Genomic DNA, 23,472 nt, shown 5'->3' on the forward strand with positions numbered 1-23,472 from the left:
TGGGCCAAAGGACACAAAGGCCAACATTTCCTTTTCTCAGTTTTCAAAGTCTTCTAGGACTCAAAGGAAACAAACAGAATAGGAAAATCTCATAATACATTCTTCCATATTCCTATTCCCATTCAGGGAACGAAACATTTATAATAAACAGTAGCTCTTGGTGTAACCCAGCTAAAAAAAATGACTTTTTAGAAAAAAATTAGAAAGAATAAGGTCGATATCAAGAAGAATAAAAGTCATTAGCAAATTTTAATATGCCCCTAACACTAATGACTGATCACCTATCCTCTTTTGCTTTGGCTGTTGGAAAGTTTAAGACAGAATTATTCTTGAGGCTTATTCTTTTACTGTTTCATGGTAAATACGCAAGCTGACTTACTCCTGGCTCTAGCTTCTTGTCCTATTCCTATATTTTTCTCAGTGTATTTTTTCTTAGTTATTGATAAGCAACTTTCTTTGACATGACCGTATACATGCATGGGTATATATATATTTATGTGTAAAACCAATTTGAATAACTAAAAGTGTATTTTTTCTTAAACTTTATTTAAAAAATACATTACCTATTATGATATACATACACACATGCAAACACACATGAAAATTACAGAGTTAGTCCTGGCTTTCTTCACAATCAATATGGAACTCTTCCCCCGTCTTCTATAGCAGAGGAAACTTTGAAGGAAAAAAAAAGAGTACTATCTCTTATGAGTTAGTTATGTTTCATGTATGGATCTGTAACCACCATCTATTCGGGTGTGTAAGAAATACTGTTTACTTTCACTTAAATTAGAATCTGGGATTCCAGGAAATTTAAACTTTATTATTTTTGGAAATCGCCTCTCTCGTCCTAGAGTTCTGCATCCCAGGAATCTTACTCCTATTCTATTTAAAATAAATTTCTGAATATCCTCACAGAATGTTTTCTATACCTTAAAAAGGAAACTTAACTGTGAGCTTAAATTTATTTATATTCATAGCTATTCTTATCTCCTTTACTCCTGTCTATAAGCACAAGGTGACCATCTTCCTGTTCAAGGCAAACCCTTCTACAGATTCTTAATTCCATCTCTTCCTAAATTTGGGCGGGTTCTGTTCTAGAACAATTCTCTCTTGGCTCTTTCCAATGAGTCATAAACATGCTCAAATGTCTGCCATTTTTCAACAACAAAAGACAAAATCCTTAACCCACTTTCCTTTCTTCTCAGCCATAACACCTTTCTTATTTAGGTTTCTTCAAGGATCACTCAAACTGATAGTTCAAGCTACTATTCTTCTCTCCCTCAAATCATTCTTGAACCTACAAAAAAATTGGCTTCTATACCTAATACTCTATTAAAACTGCTCTTATAGATGTCAATAATGGCTACCTCGTTTCAAACAAAGGGGATACTTTTTGCTCAAATCTTAACTATTTAGAAACATTTGACTTAAAAAATTTTTTTTAATTAAAATCTCCTTCCTTGGCTTCAGTGATATTGTTTTTAATTCTACTCTTACCTCACTGACTTCTTGTTTTAAAAAGAAATTTAACATTGGTTGAGCACTAATAATCAGCCAAACACTGTGTGAAGGGTTGCTTAAAACAATTCTAGAAAATTCCCTGGTGGTCCAGTGATTAGAACTCTGTGCTTTCACTGATGAGGGCATGGGCTTGATCCCTGGTCAGGGAACTAAGATCCTCCAAGCTGTGTGGCCTGGCCATAACAACACAAAACCTCTATGTGGTAGGTACTACAATTCTCATTTTATAAAATGAACCTCTTGGAGAGGTTCATTTATATAAGGTTACACAAGGCAGGGCTGTCTAACTGCAAATCTCTGTAGCTTTACTACATTATCAGCAATTAAAAAAAAAGGTAGCAGTGAGAGGGGCCTTTGTGAAGCTTATCTTTGAGCCAATAATTGTTAACTATTTAAAGGAGGTTACTTAGCTCTGCTAGATTCATGTAGATTTTAAAAAGTCTTTGAAAGATAAATGTTTAATCCACGTATTTAAAAAATCTTTCAATAATCCTCTGCAATTCAGCAAAGAGAAGGAGTATCAAGGTTTGTTTTTCAGTAAGTAAGGTCAACTTATGCAAGATTAGCACATCACCCTCAGCATTCTTGGACACTGTCCCTTTAAGGACAGAACACCTGCTGACCTGTCTCAAGGCAGGAGAAGGTGCCATAAAATCTCCCTATCAATGGGGTGAATGACTACATACCATACCACAACAGCCAAGGTCTAAGCATAAACCACACAGTATTAATCAGTCTTAATAAAGACTTCTGTTATTCTCCCAAGAAGTAACCCTAACTTAATGCAGCTAACTGAAGTGTGCATCTTAACTGGCAGGCTTCAAACTTGGCTGCACAAGGGAATTTCTAAAGAGCTTTAAACAAGCCAAAGCAGAGTCTTACTCCAAGTGACTCTGAAGTAATCAGTCTGGGATCAGACGGGGATCGGGATTTTTAGAGGCTACTCAAATGATTCTATTGCATAATTACAGCTGAGAATCCACTAGTGTAAAATGTATGTGTGTGCTAAGTCGCTTCAGTTGTGCCCAACTCTGTGACCCTATGGACTGTAGCCTGCCAGGCCCTTCTGTCCATGGGGACTCTACAGGCAAGAGTACTGGAGTGGTTTGCCATTTCCTCCTCCAGGGGAATCTTCCCGACCCGGGATGGAACCGGCATCTCTTATGTCTCTTGCATTGGCAGGCAGGTTCTTTACCACTAGCTCCACCTGGGAGGAAAGACTGTTATATTCATGCTCTTAAAAAAAAAAGGACTGGACATCCTCAACTACTACCAGGGTTCTGCTTGCCCACATACCTACTGATTCTAATTGCAAGCAAATGATTTCCCCATGGTCAGTCATCAACCAAACATACTTGAAATTCGGTAACTGTGTTAGTTTCCTGAGCTGCTGTAGCAAAGTACCCAAACTAGGGGGGTTAGAACAACAGAGATTTATTATCTCACAGTTCTGGAGGCTACAAGTCCAAAGTCACGGTTTCGGCTGGACTGTGTCTTCCATGAAGGCTGTTAGGGAGAATCCTCCTGGTGCCTCTTTTAGCTTTTGGTGTTTGCGCCAATCCTTGGTATTCACGTGCTTGTAGATATTTTACATCTCCCCAGGCACAAGGCTGTCTTTGCCCCAGGTCTTCACATAATCTTCCCTCTATGCCTGAGTCTCTGTGGCTAACTTTCTACTTTTTATAAAAACTTCAGTCATAATGGGTTAGAGCCCATGCTAATGATCTCATTTTAACTTGATTAGCTCTGTTAAAGACCTTATTTAGACCCCAATAAGAGCACACTCTGAGGCACGAGGGGTTAAGACTTCAATATATTTTCGTGAGGGACGCAATTCAACCCATAACAATAACCAATTAGGATTTATATCAAATAACATTGCTTCAAAGCATGGATTCTTAACATGAGGATGGGAAAAAATTTTCATCTTTATTTTTCACTCTCATGTAAATACAGTATTTCTTACAATTATGAACACAGGCAACAATCTTCAGTAGTAGTATTAGTGGTTCTTGAGACTTTGTGCCCATAGAAACCACATTTTCAGGTCACATTTCAAAAATATTATTTATAGTTATCACTACTTTGAAATTAGAGTTTTTAATAGACTTGCTGTTTGATAGTTATTTAATGTATTAGTGCATTAATATATCACGATGTCATACCTTCATAATTTTATTTCAATAAAACCGATTTTGATTTAATTGAATTTTATGCACTGAACATTATTTTGAGAAGGGGATCAAAATTTAAAAAAAACTTTCAATAACCGACAGTTCTAGTTAGTGAATTCTGCCATTTCAGACTTGACGTTTTTTAATTTTGTTAAGCATTTAAAAATATGCAGTGCCTTGTACATCATTTTCAAACCTTTTATAAAAAAAACTATGATCCATCGTGAAAATATATATTTTACATGTAGCCCAAGACACAATCTTCTCTCTCACACACAACACAAAACTGAAACAAAAATGTCACAAAACAATATTTACCCTTACTGCACTCTTGACATTTTCTATTCTATCTCCATTCATTAAAAAATGCCAGTGTGACCTACTGAATTAATTTCACAACTAATCTTGGAGCATAAATTAAATTAGTCTTAAAAATCCTTTAGTGGAATTCCTTTAGAAACTTCTCATACTGTGATAGTTGAAAGGCTGTTATTACTACTATTCATGTATTATTTTAAAAATATATTCCTTCATTTCAGAGGTGCCATTTAGATGAACAAATAGTTTAAGAGCTAAGCAGCCTCCATTTAGACAACTGGTTAAGAGTTTTAAAATGGGAGTCTCAACTTAAACTTTACCAAATACCAGAAAGAAACAAATAGAATAATAAATATTTTATGCCTGAATCATTTTAAAATTACAAAAATGTCTTAAGTGTATAATGTTTAATTTCATTGAGGTATTTCCTCATTCACCACTATAAAATTGGGTAGAAACATTTTCCAAACTAACATTTATTTATGCCCAGGATAAAAAGAATTTTACCTATAGTAAACTCGAAGTGTCTGGATTTCTTCTTCCAGTTTTTTGTACTGCTGAACTGCGGTTTCTCTGGCTTGTTGCATAGCTAACAACTTTGCCTGCAAGTAATTAACATTTTAAGAAATTAAATAGCAGTTTGGTACCTTTAAATATACTACTATAGTATGAATAGAAGTCTTTAATTTCTGGGAGTTTAAAAAACCCATCAGTATTTTTAGTAGTGGTTCATAATTTCCCACAAAATAATTCAATTATATTAATAACAGAAATATTAAAGACATGAACATATTTAATTTACCAACTTTGCTCATTTCTAAACTTCAATCTTATTCATCTGTATCATCAGATATATGCCTTTCTGCAATGTTTAACTTTACACACAGAATTCAGAATGTGGAACATGGGTTCAGAGCATTATCTAGAGTAGAGATAAGCACAATGGGTGTTTCACATATAAATTTTATGTGGCTCCACTGCCTGATCGCTAGATTTTCTTTTAACTTTATTAATAGAAACTCAGAAAATTCTAAATATGTTAAGCCATCTTTGATATTTAACATGAAAAAAATTGCACAACACTACAACCTGATTTTTACAGATATGATTTAACCTCTTCAATTCCTTTTCTGCAGGAAAAAAAAAATCTCTAAAGGGAGAATGGCAGTAATTTTGAATGTTGGAGATATTTTACTCAAGGCTTGTTATTGTTCATCTTGGCTTATAGTGTTCAAATTTTAAAGAGTCTTAATCAGTTTTTCAAGAGTTCAATAGTAACTTTAAAAAAACTGTACCTTCCAAACATCATTCCCAAAATTTCCAGCAGAGTCAAAGAAAGTTATCAACCCACCTTTTAAAGTATGGTACTGCAGAAAAATAATGACCCAATCAAAAAATGGGCCAAAGATCTAAACAGACATTTCTCCAAAGAAGACATACAGATGGCTAACAAATACATGAAAAGATGCTCAACATCACTCATTATCAGAGAAATGCAAATCAAAACCACAATGAGGTACCATTACACACCAGTCAGGATGGCTGCTATCCAAAAGTCTACAAGCAATAAATGCTGGAGAGGGTGTGGAGAAAAGGGAACCCTCTTACACTGTTGGTGGGAATGCAAACTAGTACAGCCACTATGGAGAACAGTGTGGAGATTTCTTAAAAAACTGGAAATAGAACTGCCATATGACCCAGCAATCCTGCTCCTGGGCATACACACTGAGGAAACTAGAACTGAAAGAGACACGTGTTCATTGCAGCACTGTTTATAATAGCCAGGACATGGAAGCAACCTAGATGCCCATCAGCAGACGAATGGATAAGGAAGCTGTGGTACATATACACCATGGAATATTACTCATCCATTAAAAAGAATACATTTGAACCAGTTCTAATGAGATGGATGAAACTGGAGCCCATTATACAGAGTGAAGTAAGCCAGAAAGATAAACACCAATACAGTATACTAACACATATATACGGAATTTAGAAAGATGGTAATGATAACCCTATATGCAAGACAGAAAAAGAGACACAGATGTATAGAACAGACTTTTGGACTCTGTGGGAGAAGGCAAGGGTGGGATGATCGGAGAGAATAGCATTGAAACAAGTACACTATCAAGGGTGAAAGAGATCACCATCCCAGGTTGGATGCATGAGACAAGTGCTCAGGGCTGGTGCACTGGGAAGACCCCGAGGGATGGGATGGGGAGGGAGGTGGGAGGGGGGATGAGGATGGGGAACACATGTAAATCCATGGCTGATTCATGTCAATGTATGGCAAAAACCACTACAATATTGTAAAGTAATTAGCCTCCAACTAATAAAAATAAATGAAAAAATAAATAAATAAATATAGTATGGTACTGGTAAGTCAGACTTTAATTTTGCTTATTTAAAGTTTAATTTGCATGAAAAGGCTGTCTCTTGCTTTAAATGTGTTTGATAGATAACATGAAGCAAACTGTTATCATACACGTCACAAACTGCACTAAAGGTAATAATTAAAAAGTAATCAAAAGTTGGAGGTTGAATGAAATTCATTAATTTTGCTGAACTCATGATTTCACTGAAATTATTTTCTCGCATAAGAATGAAGTCATAAGATAAATTGTGAAATCTGATCATAGGAAAATTAATGAGTGTAATAAACATTAAACAGTGCCACTTTTCTATTTTAATAATGTGGAATTATAAAAAAATAGCAGTTTAAATTTTTATATAAAAAATTAAGCACCAAATTAATTAGCTATCTGCACTAGCAAATCCTAACAAAGTGTTACTTTTAATTAAATTTAAGATGTTCAAGTGCTTGCTTTAACATGTCATATTCTAGAATTATGGATGAAATAGTCTCAAAGATTATTTTTAAAAAAGCATTTAAAGCTGGTTCTTGATGCCAATAATTAACAGCTTTGCTAATTTTGAGTATACTATAAAATTAACTGAAAGGGTAACTTGCATGACTGAATACCCACTGTGATTAATAAGAAACCAAAAAGAATTGCCCCCAAAATATTTCACATTCAACTTACAAAACATCAGACATCCTGTTGCATGGAATTTAAGAACTACCAACTATTTGACAGGTAATTGATAATTTGATAAATAACCATGGGACAATGTTAAGAACCTGAGATGATTATTTTTAAGCTTTTGTACCCGGTACTTCTGCAGAAAACCAAAAAGCAAACAAACCCAAACACAAAGCCAAAAACAAAACCAGCAATGTTGTAGCAGGAAAAAGCCATAACAAAGATTATGCCTAAAAAATGTCTGCAATGAAAATGGCATGTGAGAACTGTACTAAAATTCCCCTGCTTTGGGTAAAAATGAACATTTCATTCCTCTTTCTACACTCGGTTCACCATGAAGATTTGGTGTTGCTTCATAGCAACCCATTTGATTTATTACTTCTAATGCCTAATCTTATATCTAGGCACTGGAGACTATGTTCAAAGCTATTATAAACCTTCTGGCCTTACAAGCTCCTTCCGCTACTTTATCAGATACACATTTATCTGGTCAACTTTTTTTAGGGGTGGGTAAATACTGTTACCCTATGGCACAGTGATCCTGTTTGGTGGCTAGGATAAACTTCCTTCCCCACTACCTCAGGTGCTCAAGTATATATCATCTAGAATTTAAAAAAAAATATTTATTTATTTAGTTGTGCCGGTCTTAGTTGCAGCACATGGGATCTTTGACCTCCATTGCGACATGCAGGATCTTTTTTTTTTTTTTAAGCTTTGGCACACAGGATGTTTTAGCTGTGGCATGCAAACTCCTAGTTGCAGGATGTGGGATCCAGTTCCTGACCAGAGATTGAACCCAGGTCCCCTGCATTGGGCATGTGGAGTCCCAGCCACTGGACCGCTGGGGGCGTCCCCATATGGTCTAGATTGTTCAAACAGAGTAGTCCATCCTGATAACCCCAGAAGAAAATTGAACCTTGATGACATCATTTGTATCCTGGATCCCTGTACACCAGACAGTTCCAGATTCATTTCTTGGACACACGAGTTTGTTTTTTTTTTTTTTTTGCATAGGCTACTTTGAGTTGGATTTATGATATATGCAATGTAATGTCCCTGGTGGCTCAGAAGGTAAAGAATCTGCCTGCAATGAAGGAGACCTGGGTTCGATCCCTGGGTTGGGAAGATCCCCTGGAGAAGGGAATGGCTACCCACTCCAGTATTCTTGTCTGGAGAATTCCATGGTCAGAGCAGCCTGGTGGGCTACAGTCCATGGGGTCACAAAGAATGCAAGCAATGCAAGAAAATTTAATTAATTTACATGTGCTGTTTATACCTATTGCATTTCCTAGTTTCATTATTGACAGAAAAGTGAAAGCGTTAGTCGCTCAGTCATGTTGATTCTTTCCATCACATTGCAAGTCAAAAATATATTTAACCTCAAAAACAATAAATATTAGCAAACAAGATATTTTTACTGTTTCTCTGCCATCATATTTCCCGTATTTCTGGTAATTACTTGTCAATCTCCCAACCCAATCTTCAAACTACAAACGTCCTGAGAGTTCAAGTTACCTGTTTGTTGTATATCCTTCTAGAAATATATATACAAGCATATATATATATATATTTACAACCAAATAAAACTATTTACAATACTGATAGTATTCTTTACACACTATTGAAAACTTTTAGATTTAAAAGAAGTTTTGCTATTTTGCTTTCTATTAAAAAAGGAATCTTTTATCCCAACCCAAGTGTTGCACTCACTAATCACATTTCCTTCCTTCCCTCCAACCCCAAGGGGAAACATTTCCATGAACTTGGGTTCATCATTTTCAAGACTATTTTATAGTTTTACAATATAGTTATGTACTTACAGATAACATATTTGATTGTTTATACATTTCTAAACTTTACAGAACTCTGGGAGATAGTGGAAGACAGTGAAGCCTGGCCTGATACAGTCCATGGGGTCACAAAGAGTCAGATACAACTTAGCGACTGAACACCACAATGACAAGCTTTATATAAATGATACTCTATACATTCACAGACAATTGCTAATAATTACCTTCACACATTGTGAACATATACTTTAAAATATATTTTTGAGCACAGCATATAGTGAGTCAAAATTTCTAAGTATTGCTAGCCCTCCCCATCCACAGGTTCCATATATACAGATACTGGAAGGCCAATTAAGGAACTTGAACACTGAAGATTTTGATATCTGTGGGGGTCCTAGAACCAATCCTCTGGATTGGTATACAATCCTTGGTATTGGTATTGGTATACAATTGGATTGATAACAATCCTTGTTATCCGCTGGATGACAAGGGACAATTATATGGTCATAGATTTAGACAAACATTGTACACAAGTATAACATTTTTTAAACTTACATTTTCAGGTAAAAATTTTATTGAAGTAAAACATTCATAACATATATAAATATATACATACATGAATTGTTTAGGTAGGCTTATTGAGTTATAATTGAGGCAAAGTAAAAATTCACCCATTTTTTGGTGTACAGTTGTATAAATTTTCACAAGTTTATATAGTTATGTAATAGCAATGACAATCAAGACACAGAATATTTTCATTATCCCAAAATGTTCCCTTGTGCAACACTGCAATCAATGTCCTTTCTTTACATGTAGCTCCTGGCAACCAGTGATGTGATTTTTATTTTTACTGCTACAGTCTTCCCATTTCTAGAACATCATATAAATATTATATAGTCGACAGCCTTTTGAATTTGGCTTCTTTTACTTAATGCTTTTAAAGATTCATTCATATTATTATATGGATTAGTAGTTCATTTCTTTGTATCACTAAGCAGTACCCCACTGCATGGATATACTATAATCTGTATATTCATTCACCAGTTGATGGACAGTTGGATTGTTTCCAGTTTTTGGTAGTTTCAATAAAGCTGCTATAAACATTTGTTTATAGATAATTTTGTGGAAATATGCTTTCATTTCTCTTACTTAGGTAAACACCATGGAGTGGAATTGCTGGGTCCCATGATAAGTGTGTGTGTTTATATACTTTAAAAGTTATGTACTCTATTAAGTTATATACATTATAAAGAAACTGCCAAACATGCTGCCTAAATTGATAAAACTTAAAAACATCTGTGCTTCAGCAAAGGAAACCCTAAGCAAAGTGAAAATACAACTGACAGAATGGGAGAAAATATTTGCAAACAATGTAACTGACAAAGGATTCATTTTCAAAATACACAAATAACTCATACAACTCAACAACAAAAAAACCCCAATCAATTCAATCAAAAAATGGGCAGAAATAAATAGGCATTTCTCCAAAGAAGACATATAGATGACCAATAGGCATATGAAAAGATGCTCAAAATCGCTAGATTATCAGAGAAATGCAAATCAAAACCACAATGAGCTATCACCTCACATAGGTCAGATGGACCACCATTAAAAAGTCTACATATAACAAATACTGGAGAGGGTGTAGAGAAAAGGAAATCCTCCTACACTGTTGGTGGGAATGTAAACTGGTCCAACCATTATGGACAACAATATGGAGATTCCTCTAAAAACTAAAAGAGTTTTTAGAGTTGCCATATGATCCAGCAATCCCACTCCTGGGCATATACCCAGATAAAACTATAATTCAAAAAGACACACATTCAAAGCAGCACTATTCACAATAGGCAAAACATGGAAACCTAAACGTCCATCAACAGATGAATAAAAGCAAAGATGTGACACATATGTATAATACAATGCAATACTATTCAGTCATAAAACAGAACAAAATAATGCCATTTGTAGCAACATGGATGGAACTAGAGATGATCACATTAAGTAAAGTAAATCAGAAAGAGAAAGACAAATACCATAAAACCATATCACTTATATGTGGAACCTGTAATATGACATAAACAAACTTATCTGTGTAACAGAAACAGACTCAGACATAGAAAATAGGCTTGTGGTTGCCAAGTGGGGGGTGTGTAGGGGATGGACTGAGTGGGAGTTTCGGGTTAGCAGATGCAAACTACTGAATATACAGAGTCAATAAACAACAAGGTCCTATTGTATAGCACAGAGAATTATATTCAATGTACTGAATATAAAAAAGAATGTGTTTGTGAGTGTGTGTGTGTGTGTGTGTGTGTGTGTGTGTGTGTATGCTGCTAAGTCGCTTCAGTCATGTCCGACTCTGTGCGACCCCATAGACGGCAGCCCGCCAGGCTCCTCCGTCCTGGGATTCTCCAGGCAAGAACACTGGAGTGGGTTGCCATTTCCTTCTTCAAGGCATGCATGCATGCTAAGTCGCTTCATATATATGTATATGTAAATCATTTTGCTACACAGCAGAATTTACCAGAACATTGTAAATCAACTAGATTTCAATAAAAAACTAAACAAAAACCATCTGTGGTTTACCACAATAGCAATGTCATTTGTTGAATGCCTTCTGTGGGTTGGACATTGTACTGAGTATTTGAAATGCCAGGCCGGATGAAGCACAAGCTGGAATCAAGATTACCAGGAGAAATATCAACAACCTCAGATAGGCATATGATACCACTCTAATGGAAGAAAGCAAAGAGGAACTAAAGAGCCTCGTGATGAAAGTGAAAGAGGAGAGTGAAAAAGCTGGCTTAAAATTAAACATTCAAAAAACTAAGACCATGATATCTGGTCCCATTACTTCATGGCAAATAGATGGGGAAAAAGTGGAAACGGTGACAGATTTCATTTTCTTGGGCTCCAAAATCACTGTGGACAGTGACTGTGGCCATGAAATTAAAAGATGCTTGCTCCGTGGAAGAAAAACTATTACAAACCTAGACAGCGTATTAAAAAAGCAGAGACATCACTTTGCTGACAAAGGTTGGTATAGTCAAAGCTATGGTTTGTCCAGTAGTCAGGTACAGATGTGAGAGGTGGACCATAAAGAAGACTGAGTGCCAAACTGAGGCTTTTGAATTGTGGTTCTCGAGAAGATTCTCTTGAGAGTCCCTGGACTGCAAGGAGATCAAACCAGTCAATTCTAAAGGACATCAACCCCGAATATTCATTGTAAGGACTGATGCTGAAGCTGAAGCTGCAATACTTTGGCCACCTGATGTGAAGAGCCGACTCAGTGGAAAAGACCCTGATGGTGGGAAAGATAAAGGGCAAGAGGAGAAGTGGGTAAAAGAAGATGAGATGTTTGGATGGCATCACTGACTCAATGGACATGAGTTTGAGCAAGCTCCAGGAGTGAATGAAGGATAGGGAAACCTGGTGTGCTGCAGTCCATGGGGTCGCAGAGTCAGACATGACTTAGCGACTGAACAACAACAACTATATTCACAAATCAGTGAGGTAATTCCCAGTATCCCTATTTTACAGATGATTAAACTGAGGTCCATGAACATTAATCAACTTGTAAATATAACAGAGCTAGTGACTGATAGAACTGAAGCACATATTCAAGCCTATTTGGAACAAAATACATATTTCTCCATTAAACCTCAACATACAAACATTCTGGGCTGTGTGTGGGTTATCTTTTCTCTTTGTTTCCAGGTTTTAAAGCTATAACTGACATGTAACATTATATTAATTTTAGGTGTACAACATAATGATTATATATATATATATACAGGGTGGTTTAGTCGCTAAGTTGTGTCCAACTCTTGCGACTCCATGGACTATAGCCTGCCAGGCTACTCTGCCCATGGGATTCTCCAGGCAAGAATACTGGAGTGGGTTGCCATTTCCTTCTCCAGGGTATCTTTTCAACCCAGGAATCAAACCCGGGTCTCCTGCACTGCAGGCAGATTTTTTACCAATTGAACTATTAGGGAAAGGGGCTCAAAGAAATATATATACATACTGCACAATAAATACCACAGTAAGTTAACATCCATCACCTCACATGATCACATTTTTTTTTTTCTGTGATGAGAAGTTTTAAGATTTACTCTCCTAGCAACTTTCAAATATATAATACAGTATTGTTACTATTCTGCACATTAACACTTCTCCAGAACTTATTTACCTTAAGTGACTAAAAACATGCTGGTTAATTAGTTAGGTTAACCTTATAATTATCTCATTATTCTTAAACTATATCTATCTTGAGCAATACCATCTAAACAGGACAACCAACTATACTATTAATGCTACTCTTCAGAAATTAACTACATTACTTCCTTAGAGTTTTATCTACTAATGTAGAATCACAAAGAAAAGACTACACTATTCACATCAGTGAACACTATTTGTATGGATATTGTGGAGAAACCACTTTTATCTTACTTCAAAATCTTGTTATGTTTGGTTTTGAATGTGTTTTTAATAGTAATAGTCTGATACAGTTAAACCTTTCTTTGGTAACTCCAAGATCATAAAATGGAAATCTCCATAAATGGGGAACAGAGGCATCTGATCTTATGTATGATATCTACTAAAGAAAGAACCATACAGTACAAATCAAATCATAGAACCAAATCCTGAAAAGGATTTCAGAGGTAATAGAGTCCTCTGCTTTTATAGGTGAGGAAATTGTTGCTAACATTATACAATATGTTTAGAGAAACATTTGGGAACTGTTTAAGGTTTCATAGCTGATTAGAAGTTTGAACTAGCATAAAACTATCCAGAAAATAATGCTTATTTTTAACAAGCAATTAATATATATGTTAACTGTTTTAATATAAGTATTTTAGACTAAGCACAAATATATGGACTGTGCTATGTTATTAAACATATCTGTAAGGTACCTAATTAGAGATTTTCAAACAATATGTTTGATTGCACAATTGCTCAAACAATATGAGTATAACCATTCTAGTATTTGACACTTTAATCTCAGAAGCTTATTAAGAAGCTTATAAAGTAACACTGCAAAAGGATATCTAAAAAATTAGAAGCTACTAGATTAGAAAGATACAAATGACTGATTTTAATTACATCGCCCCTTGATAAGAAGACTGGGATTACAGCAGTATATTACTGGAGTGCATTGCTCTTTGAAAGGTTATTCCTCAGAGGTTACCTTTTGTCCTCATGTCAAATTTCTTAGACCAAGAATGATCAGCATCTAGACTCAAAAGCAGTCGCAATGCACTGTCTAGTGATCTGTGAATTGAAATGGAAGCAGAAATAAAAATATACACAGGCAGAGAGTGATCTATGAGCAGTGAGGAGAAACCACGAAGCAGAGAAAGGAAGGGTAGAGAGAAGTACACCACGAAGACAGCACAGCACATTGAGTAAGAATAAACTTGGGTTTCACTTCCAGCAATTAGTTCTATGAATGAGTAAGTTAGAGCCTGTGGACCTCTATTTTCTTTTTGGTAAAATAAGCATAATATCACATTTCACAGGATTATGATACAATGATAAAATAAATTCCCATACAATATAGCCATATCAACGTGAATAAGTATATAAACTGCACAACAGAAACTGCTGAACTTTTGATGTGAAGTTACTGTGGAAAGAACTACGTCAGTAAGGAATAGCATTGTATAAAGTAACAGGTCAATATGGTGAGAAGGAATCGGGCTTCAAGTACAAGTTCAAGACATGTGGCCATCTAAAGAATGGTTGTTAAGAACTAGAGTTCTTAAATATTTTAAAAATGTGAGTTGTAAAGATTGTGTTGCAACTACTCAATTATTGTTGGAGAGTGAAAGCAGCCATAGACAATATATAAATGAACAAGCATGGCTGTATTAAAAAAAAAAAACTTTATTTACAAAAATAAGGAGCCTGTCCAAAGGCCATTGTTTGCCAACTATGTATCTGGAGAGTCAGATACATAGAACCTAAAATATTTCTTGGTCTTTATAAACTTTTGGCTAATGCTGTCAGATACCTGGGGAAATGAAGAAAGAAAATGTGCTCTGTCTAGAGGAACATGTTTTGGGGTGCGATGAAACAAAACACTTGAAATTCACACTCTTCTAGAACAGATTTGCCAGGACACATAACGATAGGAAGGAAAAAAGGAGTTAATGGTTGTGTGGTAACCACGTGCTGGCATAGGAACAGTGCGTTGTGACAGGAAACCACCTTGTCAGTGAGCTATGATGTCACCTATTGTATACAAAGCAAAACAAATGAAAAACCCTGCAGCTTTAAATTCTATTTCCCCTGATGTCAAGAGAGTTTTAATAGCATTCTTTTTTTTAAATAGCATTCTTTTTATTAGTGTTTGCATGGCATATCTTTTTTATATCCTGTTAATGTCAATCTTTTTTACATGCCTAGGTTTAGATGTGACTACTGCAAACAGCATAAAGGAAGAACTCAGAGATATTGCAAGCTCAGTTCCAGACCACTGGAATAAAGTGAAGACTACAATGAAATGAGTGACATGAATTTTTTAGCTTCCCAGAACATACATGTTATGTTTATACTATACTGTAGTTTATTAAGTGTGCAATAGTATTATGTCTATAAAATCAATGTGCTTATCTTAATTAAAAATACTTTATTGTTAAAAAATGCTAATCATCATATGAACCTTTAGTGAGTCGTAATCCTTTTGTAATAGTACCATCAGAGATCCCTGATCACAGATAACCATAATAAATAAAATGAAAAGGTTTGAAATAGTGAGAATTATTAAAATGTGACACAGAGACACACAGTGAACAAATGTTGTTGGAAAAACTGTACTGAAGACTTGCTTGACAAAGGGTTGCCACAAATCTCTTACTTGTAAAAAACTCACTATCTGAGAAGCACTTGCCTGGATTTTTTTCAGAATAAAAATCTTTTGTCTTTTAACTAGGACATTTGATCTCTTTACAGTTAATGTAATTACCACTAGATTTGGGCTTAGGTATATATTCTTATTTCCCGGTGGCTCAGATCATAAAGAATCTGTCTGCAAAAAGGGAGACAGAGGTTTGATCCCTGGGTCAGGAAGATCTCCTGGAAAAGGGAATGGCATCCCATTTCAGTATTCTTGTCTGGAGAATCCCATGGACAGAGGAGCTTGGCGGGCTACGTTCATGGGATTGCAAAGAGTCGGACACAACTGAGCAATTAACACTTTCATATATTCTTATCTTGTACTTTCTATTTGGCCTGTTAGCTCTGCTACATTTTTCTTTTAAAATCATCTTTTCTTGTTATATTTTCGGTTCTTCTATTATCCCATTTCCCCCTCTTCATTTAATGCAATAATTCCTTCACATTCTTTTAATGATTATCCCAGAAATTACAAGATTCAACTTGATTTAGCATAAATATAACATTAACCCTCCTTGACAATTAGAGGACCTATAACCCCTTAACCCTTTTTACTTTCACTCCAATTTATTTATTACTGTTTTTAAAATTTATTATAATTCACCTTAGTTAGGTTTAATTACCCCAAAACGTTACTAATATTATTTTCTTGAGTAAATGTATATTTATATTTGTCACTTTTTTTGTTTCATTCCTTCCTCCTTGGGAAGTTCCTTACAGAATCACATTCCTTCTACTTAGTTATGCATCCTATTCCAGCTCTTGGAAGTTTCTTTAATACAAGGCTGAAAATGACTAAATCAAGTTAGTTGTGAATTCATATTTTCCAGATAGTAATTTATGGGAATTATGTTGGACTTAATTGGCGATATCTTTCTCTGAGGAGAACTTGTGTCTGTTTCATTAGGGAGTCAGAGGAGACAATTCTTAGATAAATTTCAAGAAGCCTGGATTAACATCGTTTCTGGCTCAGATGGGGATCCCAGGTGAAGATCAAAGTACTTCTATAGATGTCTGCCCCTGGTTCTTCTGGGGACCACTGATTTGCCTCCTTTTGGAGAGGGGAATATTTCTGGCTCAACCCTCAGTTTTTTGGTAAAATAAAATCTTTGGAAAATTTCCTCTATTTTTTATGAGTCTAGCAATGCATGAATTAGATTTTGTCTAGGACCTAACAGGCTGGCAGCAGAAGGGTCCCCACAGTATGTTTTTGTTACACTTCAAGAAGAAAACGCCTATACTAAAATTTAACATGTATTATGCCATCAAAAATAGACCAAACTATTTTTATAATTTAATGTTTGGAATTCTCAGATTTGGTACATTAACTAGACTTAATTATTTCAATAATTTAATAATTTTTTTGAATTGTTTTTGATTAGAAAAGATATAAGAGAAGGTTTCAGGTCACCACGTGCAAGCCCTTCTCTGTGAATACCCTGCTGTGTGGAGGTCTAGTCTAAAGTTCAAATACCTGAAACATAAAGTAAAATTTTGAACATGTCATCCTAACAGTATTTCCATTATCACTTTTAAGCTGTGTATTAACTAGCGTAACATCATTAGTATCTTTTTTTGCTTTCTGTTTAAAAACAACAGCTTCTCCGTTCTACAATAAACACACTATAAGAATGAAAGCTACTTATAACAGATTAATGGTCAGAATCACTATAGCAGCTAGCATGGTTCAGTTGAGTGATAAATTGTGTCATAAGCTTGTCATGTCTGATCTCCAATAACTGCCACATATTCTAATTAAACAAATAGAAGTTATCATAGTCTCACTTATTTTAAAGGGAAAGTATATATAAATAATTATTTAATTGATAAAATGTTGAAAAGCAGAAATTGAAACATTCCCCCTAACTACACTTAACAATGTGAATCCTTTCGGAAAAAAATTCCTTGGGGTGGAAGAACTGGTTGTTAGGCAATTATTTACTAAAACTCTCTGTTTTTAAGGTTATAAATAAAAGTTAGTGTCAGAACCAGAATTTGAGTACAGAATTCTTAACTACTTATTCAATAACCTGGGACTTCCCGGGTGGCTCAGATGGTAAAGCTTCTGTCTACAATGCAGGAGACCTGGGTTCAATCCCTGGGTCAGGAAGATCCCCTGGAGAAGGAAATGGCAACCTACTCCAGTACTATTGCCTGGAAAATCCCATGGATGGAGGAGCCTGGTAGGCTACAGTCCATGGAGTGGCAAAGAGTCGGACATGACTGAGCGACTTCACTTTCACTTTATTCAATAAACAATTCTGAGTTTATGTATTAGCTACTTTGCCAACTTCTTCTCCAACTTTAAAGGAGCCATTATATCTGATTGGGATGACAATAAAGACAACACAGTTTACTCCAATTTCTCTCTTTTTCTGTTCACTGTCATTTATTTTAAAGTTTTTTTTTTGTATTTTTAATTTTAGTGTATGAATTATTCAATTTTAAAGCCACAAGTAATTCAACATATTTATTTTGAAGCATTTGTCCATTAATTCAGACTGTGGAGGTTCTATCTTTTCCACTGAATGAACTCTTATCTCAGAAGATACTACCTTGACCTTAAATTTGTTGCTAGTTAGATCCCATTAGATGTCTGGCTCCCAGGACTTCCTGACCATACCTCTGAAAGTCATTTATACTGATATGTACAAAACCACTGACCACTTCACTGGCTTCACTAAGAAATTTATTCATCATTAAATGAGATTTGCTTTTTTTTAATGTCTAGAAAACAGGTTAATCAAGCAGTAGTCACAGTCTTCAGAGAATATCCATTAAATTATTGATTTCCTGTCTATCACACCACTTGTTCTTGAGGTTATTTTCTCTGGGAAAAAACCTATATGCAAGAAAACACTTAAAGCATCAGCTGGAATGTGAGTTCCCTCCAAAATGTCCATTCTCCTTTTTCATGGCATGATACATTCCTTTCACTAAGCTTGCTCTCTCTGGTACTACCTAAGAACATGAGCACACAGAGAAAATTAAATTCTTATTTAAACTCAAGAAGCAAACATTTCCCAAAATGACAGCATTCTCCTCCTTTACAGATGAGTCGTAAACACTTTTCTACATGCTGCTGTTCTTCTATTTAGTTAGAATTTTAGTCAGCAGTATTTTGTTTGTTTGTTCAGGATCATTTATGTTTTTTCACTATGTCTATAATACACTTCACCATCTGAACACCTGTTGAACTAAACTTAAACTTGTCTTGCCAGCAAAAAATTTTGAAATTATGCAATCTGCAATTCAGTCCATGGCAAGCACTTGGATAGAATTTCTTCTATACCTTCCAACATACCTAACGACAATTAAAGCACTGGCTGCATAGAAATACTGCCAACTGAAAAGTTAGTGAAGTGAGTTTAACCAAGAGAACTTGAGTAACATTTTAGCTAAGGAATTTTCTGATACTCAAATAAGTATTGTAATCACTGTCTATCAGATTAACCTTAAGTTAAAAGGAGAATCAGCATGATTATGTAATCTCTAATTATTAAAAATAAAACCTTTATTCATCACAAAGTTTACACATATATAGACTATAAAGAAAACATAAGACTATGGAAAAGCCTATTGACAAAATCAGCCATAACTTGAAAAATATATTCTTACAAAGGAAAACAAGTAAGCAAGCTACATTTTACATGGAAAATTTTAAGATATGAGAAAAGGAAATTTAAAAATATGTAAACATTAATCTATAACTAGCAAAAGTTACAATGATAATACAAATATAAAGCTTTATAACCGAGGTTATATGAAATATATTTTTACTGAAATAGTTCACAATTAGAGTACTAAAAATTTTCAAATAAAAGAAACGCTAATTTGTAAGTCTTTCATTTGTGAAACCATTTTACTCAGATCTCTATCAGTAAGCCAGTAAATTTCCAGTTCATCTTAAAAATCAACAAGAAATAACTGAAGTTATCTGAATTAAAGGCAAAGGTTTTAAAAGACCAAACACATTAAAAAAAAAAAGATGAAGTAAGATTTCATATGTAAATTAAAAGTTTTCTTAAATACTTTAAGTTAACATACAGGCATTAAACACAGCAACTCAAGTTTTTAAGAAATGACAAAACAAAGGAAGAGAAATCACTAAACCGGACTTCACTTGTGTTAATCAATATAAACATGAATTTAAACAAAAATTCTGTAAATGAATGTGGAATTATTTGGTAGTTGTGTTTAAGCATGTGAAAAGCATAAGAAAAGAGAATTCCGTGTTTCCTTTTGGATGCTGCAGACAACAGCAACACAGCCTAGGACACGCTGCTGCGGATTTTAACTGTTGTATGGAACTACTCAAAATGCTTTTGATCCATTTTATCTTGCAAGTTAGCAAAGAAATGTTGCAATAAGAAACACCAACAAAGATCTGAAAAAGTTAAGCTCTGGATTACCATATTGTGTTCTCCTGCCATTCAATGCTTCATACAAAGGCAGTGGTGTTCAAAGTAAGGGAAAAAAAGTGGAGGGAGAGAGAAAAAAGAGAAACTAGTCTCAGAGAGCGCAAAGCACAAAGTAAATAATATTCCCCTACATCCCTTCTTTTTCACAGATTGGATGTTAAAAGAGTCACAGCAATTAGGCTTTTGTTAATTACCAGCTGTTGAAACAGATGTGTTGACTATCCTTATTAGCCAACAGCTGGGTGAGAAGAACAATTGATGCTCCCTAAAACCAACAGCCAGCTGCTCTGCAGTAATTATCTCCAATTAATAATACAGGTGATAAAGGCAAAAAGCTCCTATCCCCCTGTTTCAATAACTTTGGTAGTTTCAATAACTATGGCTTTATCATTACACAGTGATAGAGAATACATTACAACAAGTAAGGCTGTATATTTGACTCCCATTAATTCTATGGTAGTTTCCATGATGCAATTCCTGGAGAAGGAATCAAGACAAGTGCTAAAAGTAGAAGCAGACATTCGACAGGCTTTTATTTATCATATTTCAAATGACACTGCCAACTTACTTCTCTAGTACTAACAATAATAGCTAAGTACTTAAGTTCTTTGAAAAGGAGAAGCATAACTAAAATCTGTTCTTTTTGATTTCCAGGTGTTTTCACTGATCACGTTTTATATTCAGTTCACTGAAGAAATATATTTCCTCTTGGTATGCCTAAATATCAGTGTCTTGTTCCCTCGCTTACATTTCCTAGTTGACTAATAGAAGCAATTTTACCAAACTCAAAAAGAATTTATTTCATAGCAGTAAACATTATTTTATGTACACAAAGAGATCAGCAAAGCAAACAACCAAGCAGGAAGACAAAACAGAAAACCCTACTTTTATTTTGCTGTGATCATCTTATATGATATTCAAGTTTCTAATTGTGATGATGTTAAAAAAGAAATATCACAATGGAACATACTAATAAAAGAGGAATAATTATATGTATAAAGTTACTTTTCCTATTCTCCATTGTCAAATGTTCAATATCAAAATTTCACTTAAAAGAAATGTAAAACAAAGATTTAAACAAGCCAGGCATCCATCTCTGTCCTACAAAAGAGGTGTCTACAAGAATTTACAACCATATCTATTCACTAATTAGAGAACACTTAAAGACACTGTCTTTCTGAAAACAAGGATTAGAGCGGGATGAATACACCCCTTTCACAAACCTTCCTCATGTCTCTGTTGGGTCATCATAAGCAGCTTGTTCCTCCAGCATTAAACAGAAAAGCCTACTGATTATCAGTTCTGAATGCCCTCAGTTAGGCATCAAGACAGTTAATAGGACAGAAACTTAAAAAAAAAAAATGTAAATAAATCACTTCACCAAAAAAGGCTGTAATAAAAAAATAATGAATAAAGGCAAACTTCCTACAGAAATATTTAGGTTTCCACTTGGGCACCCTGGCTTTCCGATATGAAAGACTGGAAGCTTACCACATTCCATGCAATCACAGTAACTTCAGTATTTATACAATTATAAACATGAGAGATAAACACATTACCAAAAAAAAAAACAAAAAAAGATGGTCCATTTCTAGGAAACCAAATTCCCATGAGTGTCAGGACTCTTTCCCTCTGCACTTAGCTGGAAAACTGAAAAAGTACACAAGTGACATCATGATGCTCTTTCCTTTGCAAACCATCACTTCTATACTGGAAAGGTGTTAACATTTTCTCTTCCCCAACTGAGTACAGATATTTTAGCCAGATATATCTATACATTCAACATATATATATATAAATTTATATAAACAATAAAACATTTATTCTACCCCATCCTTGTGATGTACTTTCATTTTGATAACTTGAGTTTTTCTTTGGTTCAAGGGTTCAGTTCAGTTCAGTCGCTCAGTCGTGTCCGACTCTGTGACCCCATGGACTGCAGCATGCCAGGCCTCCCTGTCCATCACCAGCTGCCAGAGTTTACTTAAACTCATGTCCATTGAGCCGGTGATGCCATCCAACCATCTCATCCTCTGTCGACCCTTGGTTCAAGTGAGTTTTCGCCTATTACTCTTCCGAATATGGCTTCCCTTACATCTACGCCTTTCATTTCTAAAAGTTACTTCTGTTTTCACACACTAGGGTTTGTCTAGCATTTCATTCCAATTCTTCATGTTCTCCTTTTGTTCTTCCAGATCACTGGATTTTTGTCCTTGATCATTCTGTTCAAATCTCCTCTGGTATCTTTTTACAATGCAGGTGTATTTTGATCACTTCCTCAAAATATGTCTGACTAGCCATAAGAAGTCTTTATTTTAATTTTAAAATTTTCTTCTTGTACTAAAACAGCTTCAGGTGGAGCCAACAGGGTAAACAGAATATGGCCTTTCTCCACGAAGCAATCAAACTCTCTAAATGATACGTGGACTCTCAAGCCTATTCATATTAGTTCATATGGGTTCCCTTTAGTACATTTGAAAACTAATGTATTTGGAAGAGTAGTGATGAGCAAGATTGAGTAGTAAGTAGTTTCACCATTAGGTAGACTGGCAAGTTTCTCATAGTGCATGATCATGAATTGGACAAAGACAGCTTCTTTCCAAGGTAAGGACATACTGGGGCTCTGTCACTCAGGGCAGAAACAACTTTTATTCCACCACTTCTTTTCCTATCATTCATTCATTCAAACTTTTAAAAGTTATATGTTTTCCTTTTCTACAAATGGCAAATACTCCTTTTAAATCATAATATTGACTCCATAGGGAGTCAGTATTGATCCTGCAGTGTTCACTAAACTTTGTCCTATCCTTATCAATGACCTCCAGTTCCAGTAATTTGAATTTATGCACTTCATTCATTGATGTGATCAGCCAACTCACTGGAAAAGACCCTGATACTGGGAGATTGACGGCAGGAGAAGGGGAAGATAGAGGATGAGATGGTTGGATGGCAGCACCAGTTCAGTGGACATGAACTTGGGCAAACTTCGGGAGATGCTGAGGGACAGAGAAGCCTGGCATGCCGCAGTCCATGGGGTCACAAAGAGTCAGACATGACATGGCAACTGAACAACAACTTCATTCATGAAATACTCCAATAGCCTCCAAGTCAGTCTTTCCTACCTTCTTATACCTGCCCTAGTTACCTCAATTAAAACCTGTGAGATTACTTTCCTCCAACTCTGATATTATCAAGTCATACATTTTATAACTCCTCCAGAAAATGGACTTCAGAGATTGCCAAATTTTTATCAGACCAAGTATAACCTCCTTTGTGTCACTTTTAAGAGCTCACTCTCTGA

The 23,472-nt window shown here is 35.2% G+C and overlaps 1 protein-coding gene across 4 annotated transcripts in view; it reads right to left on the reverse strand.

Annotated features, from left to right (window-relative positions):
• The window catches only part of MIPOL1 (mirror-image polydactyly 1), a 284,075-nt gene that overhangs the window by 91,194 nt on the left and 169,409 nt on the right, over positions 1–23,472 (reverse strand). For all 4 annotated transcript variants that reach the window (XM_043489769.1, XM_043489765.1, XM_043489767.1 and 1 more), the window contains one exon: positions 4,524–4,618. In XM_043489769.1, the coding sequence (XP_043345704.1) occupies positions 4,524–4,618 (95 nt within the window). The remainder of the gene's footprint in view (positions 1–4,523; positions 4,619–23,472) is intronic.

Source organism: Cervus canadensis, chromosome 17 (genome assembly GCF_019320065.1).
Source record: "Cervus canadensis isolate Bull #8, Minnesota chromosome 17, ASM1932006v1, whole genome shotgun sequence".
NCBI lineage: Eukaryota > Metazoa > Chordata > Mammalia > Artiodactyla > Cervidae > Cervus > Cervus canadensis.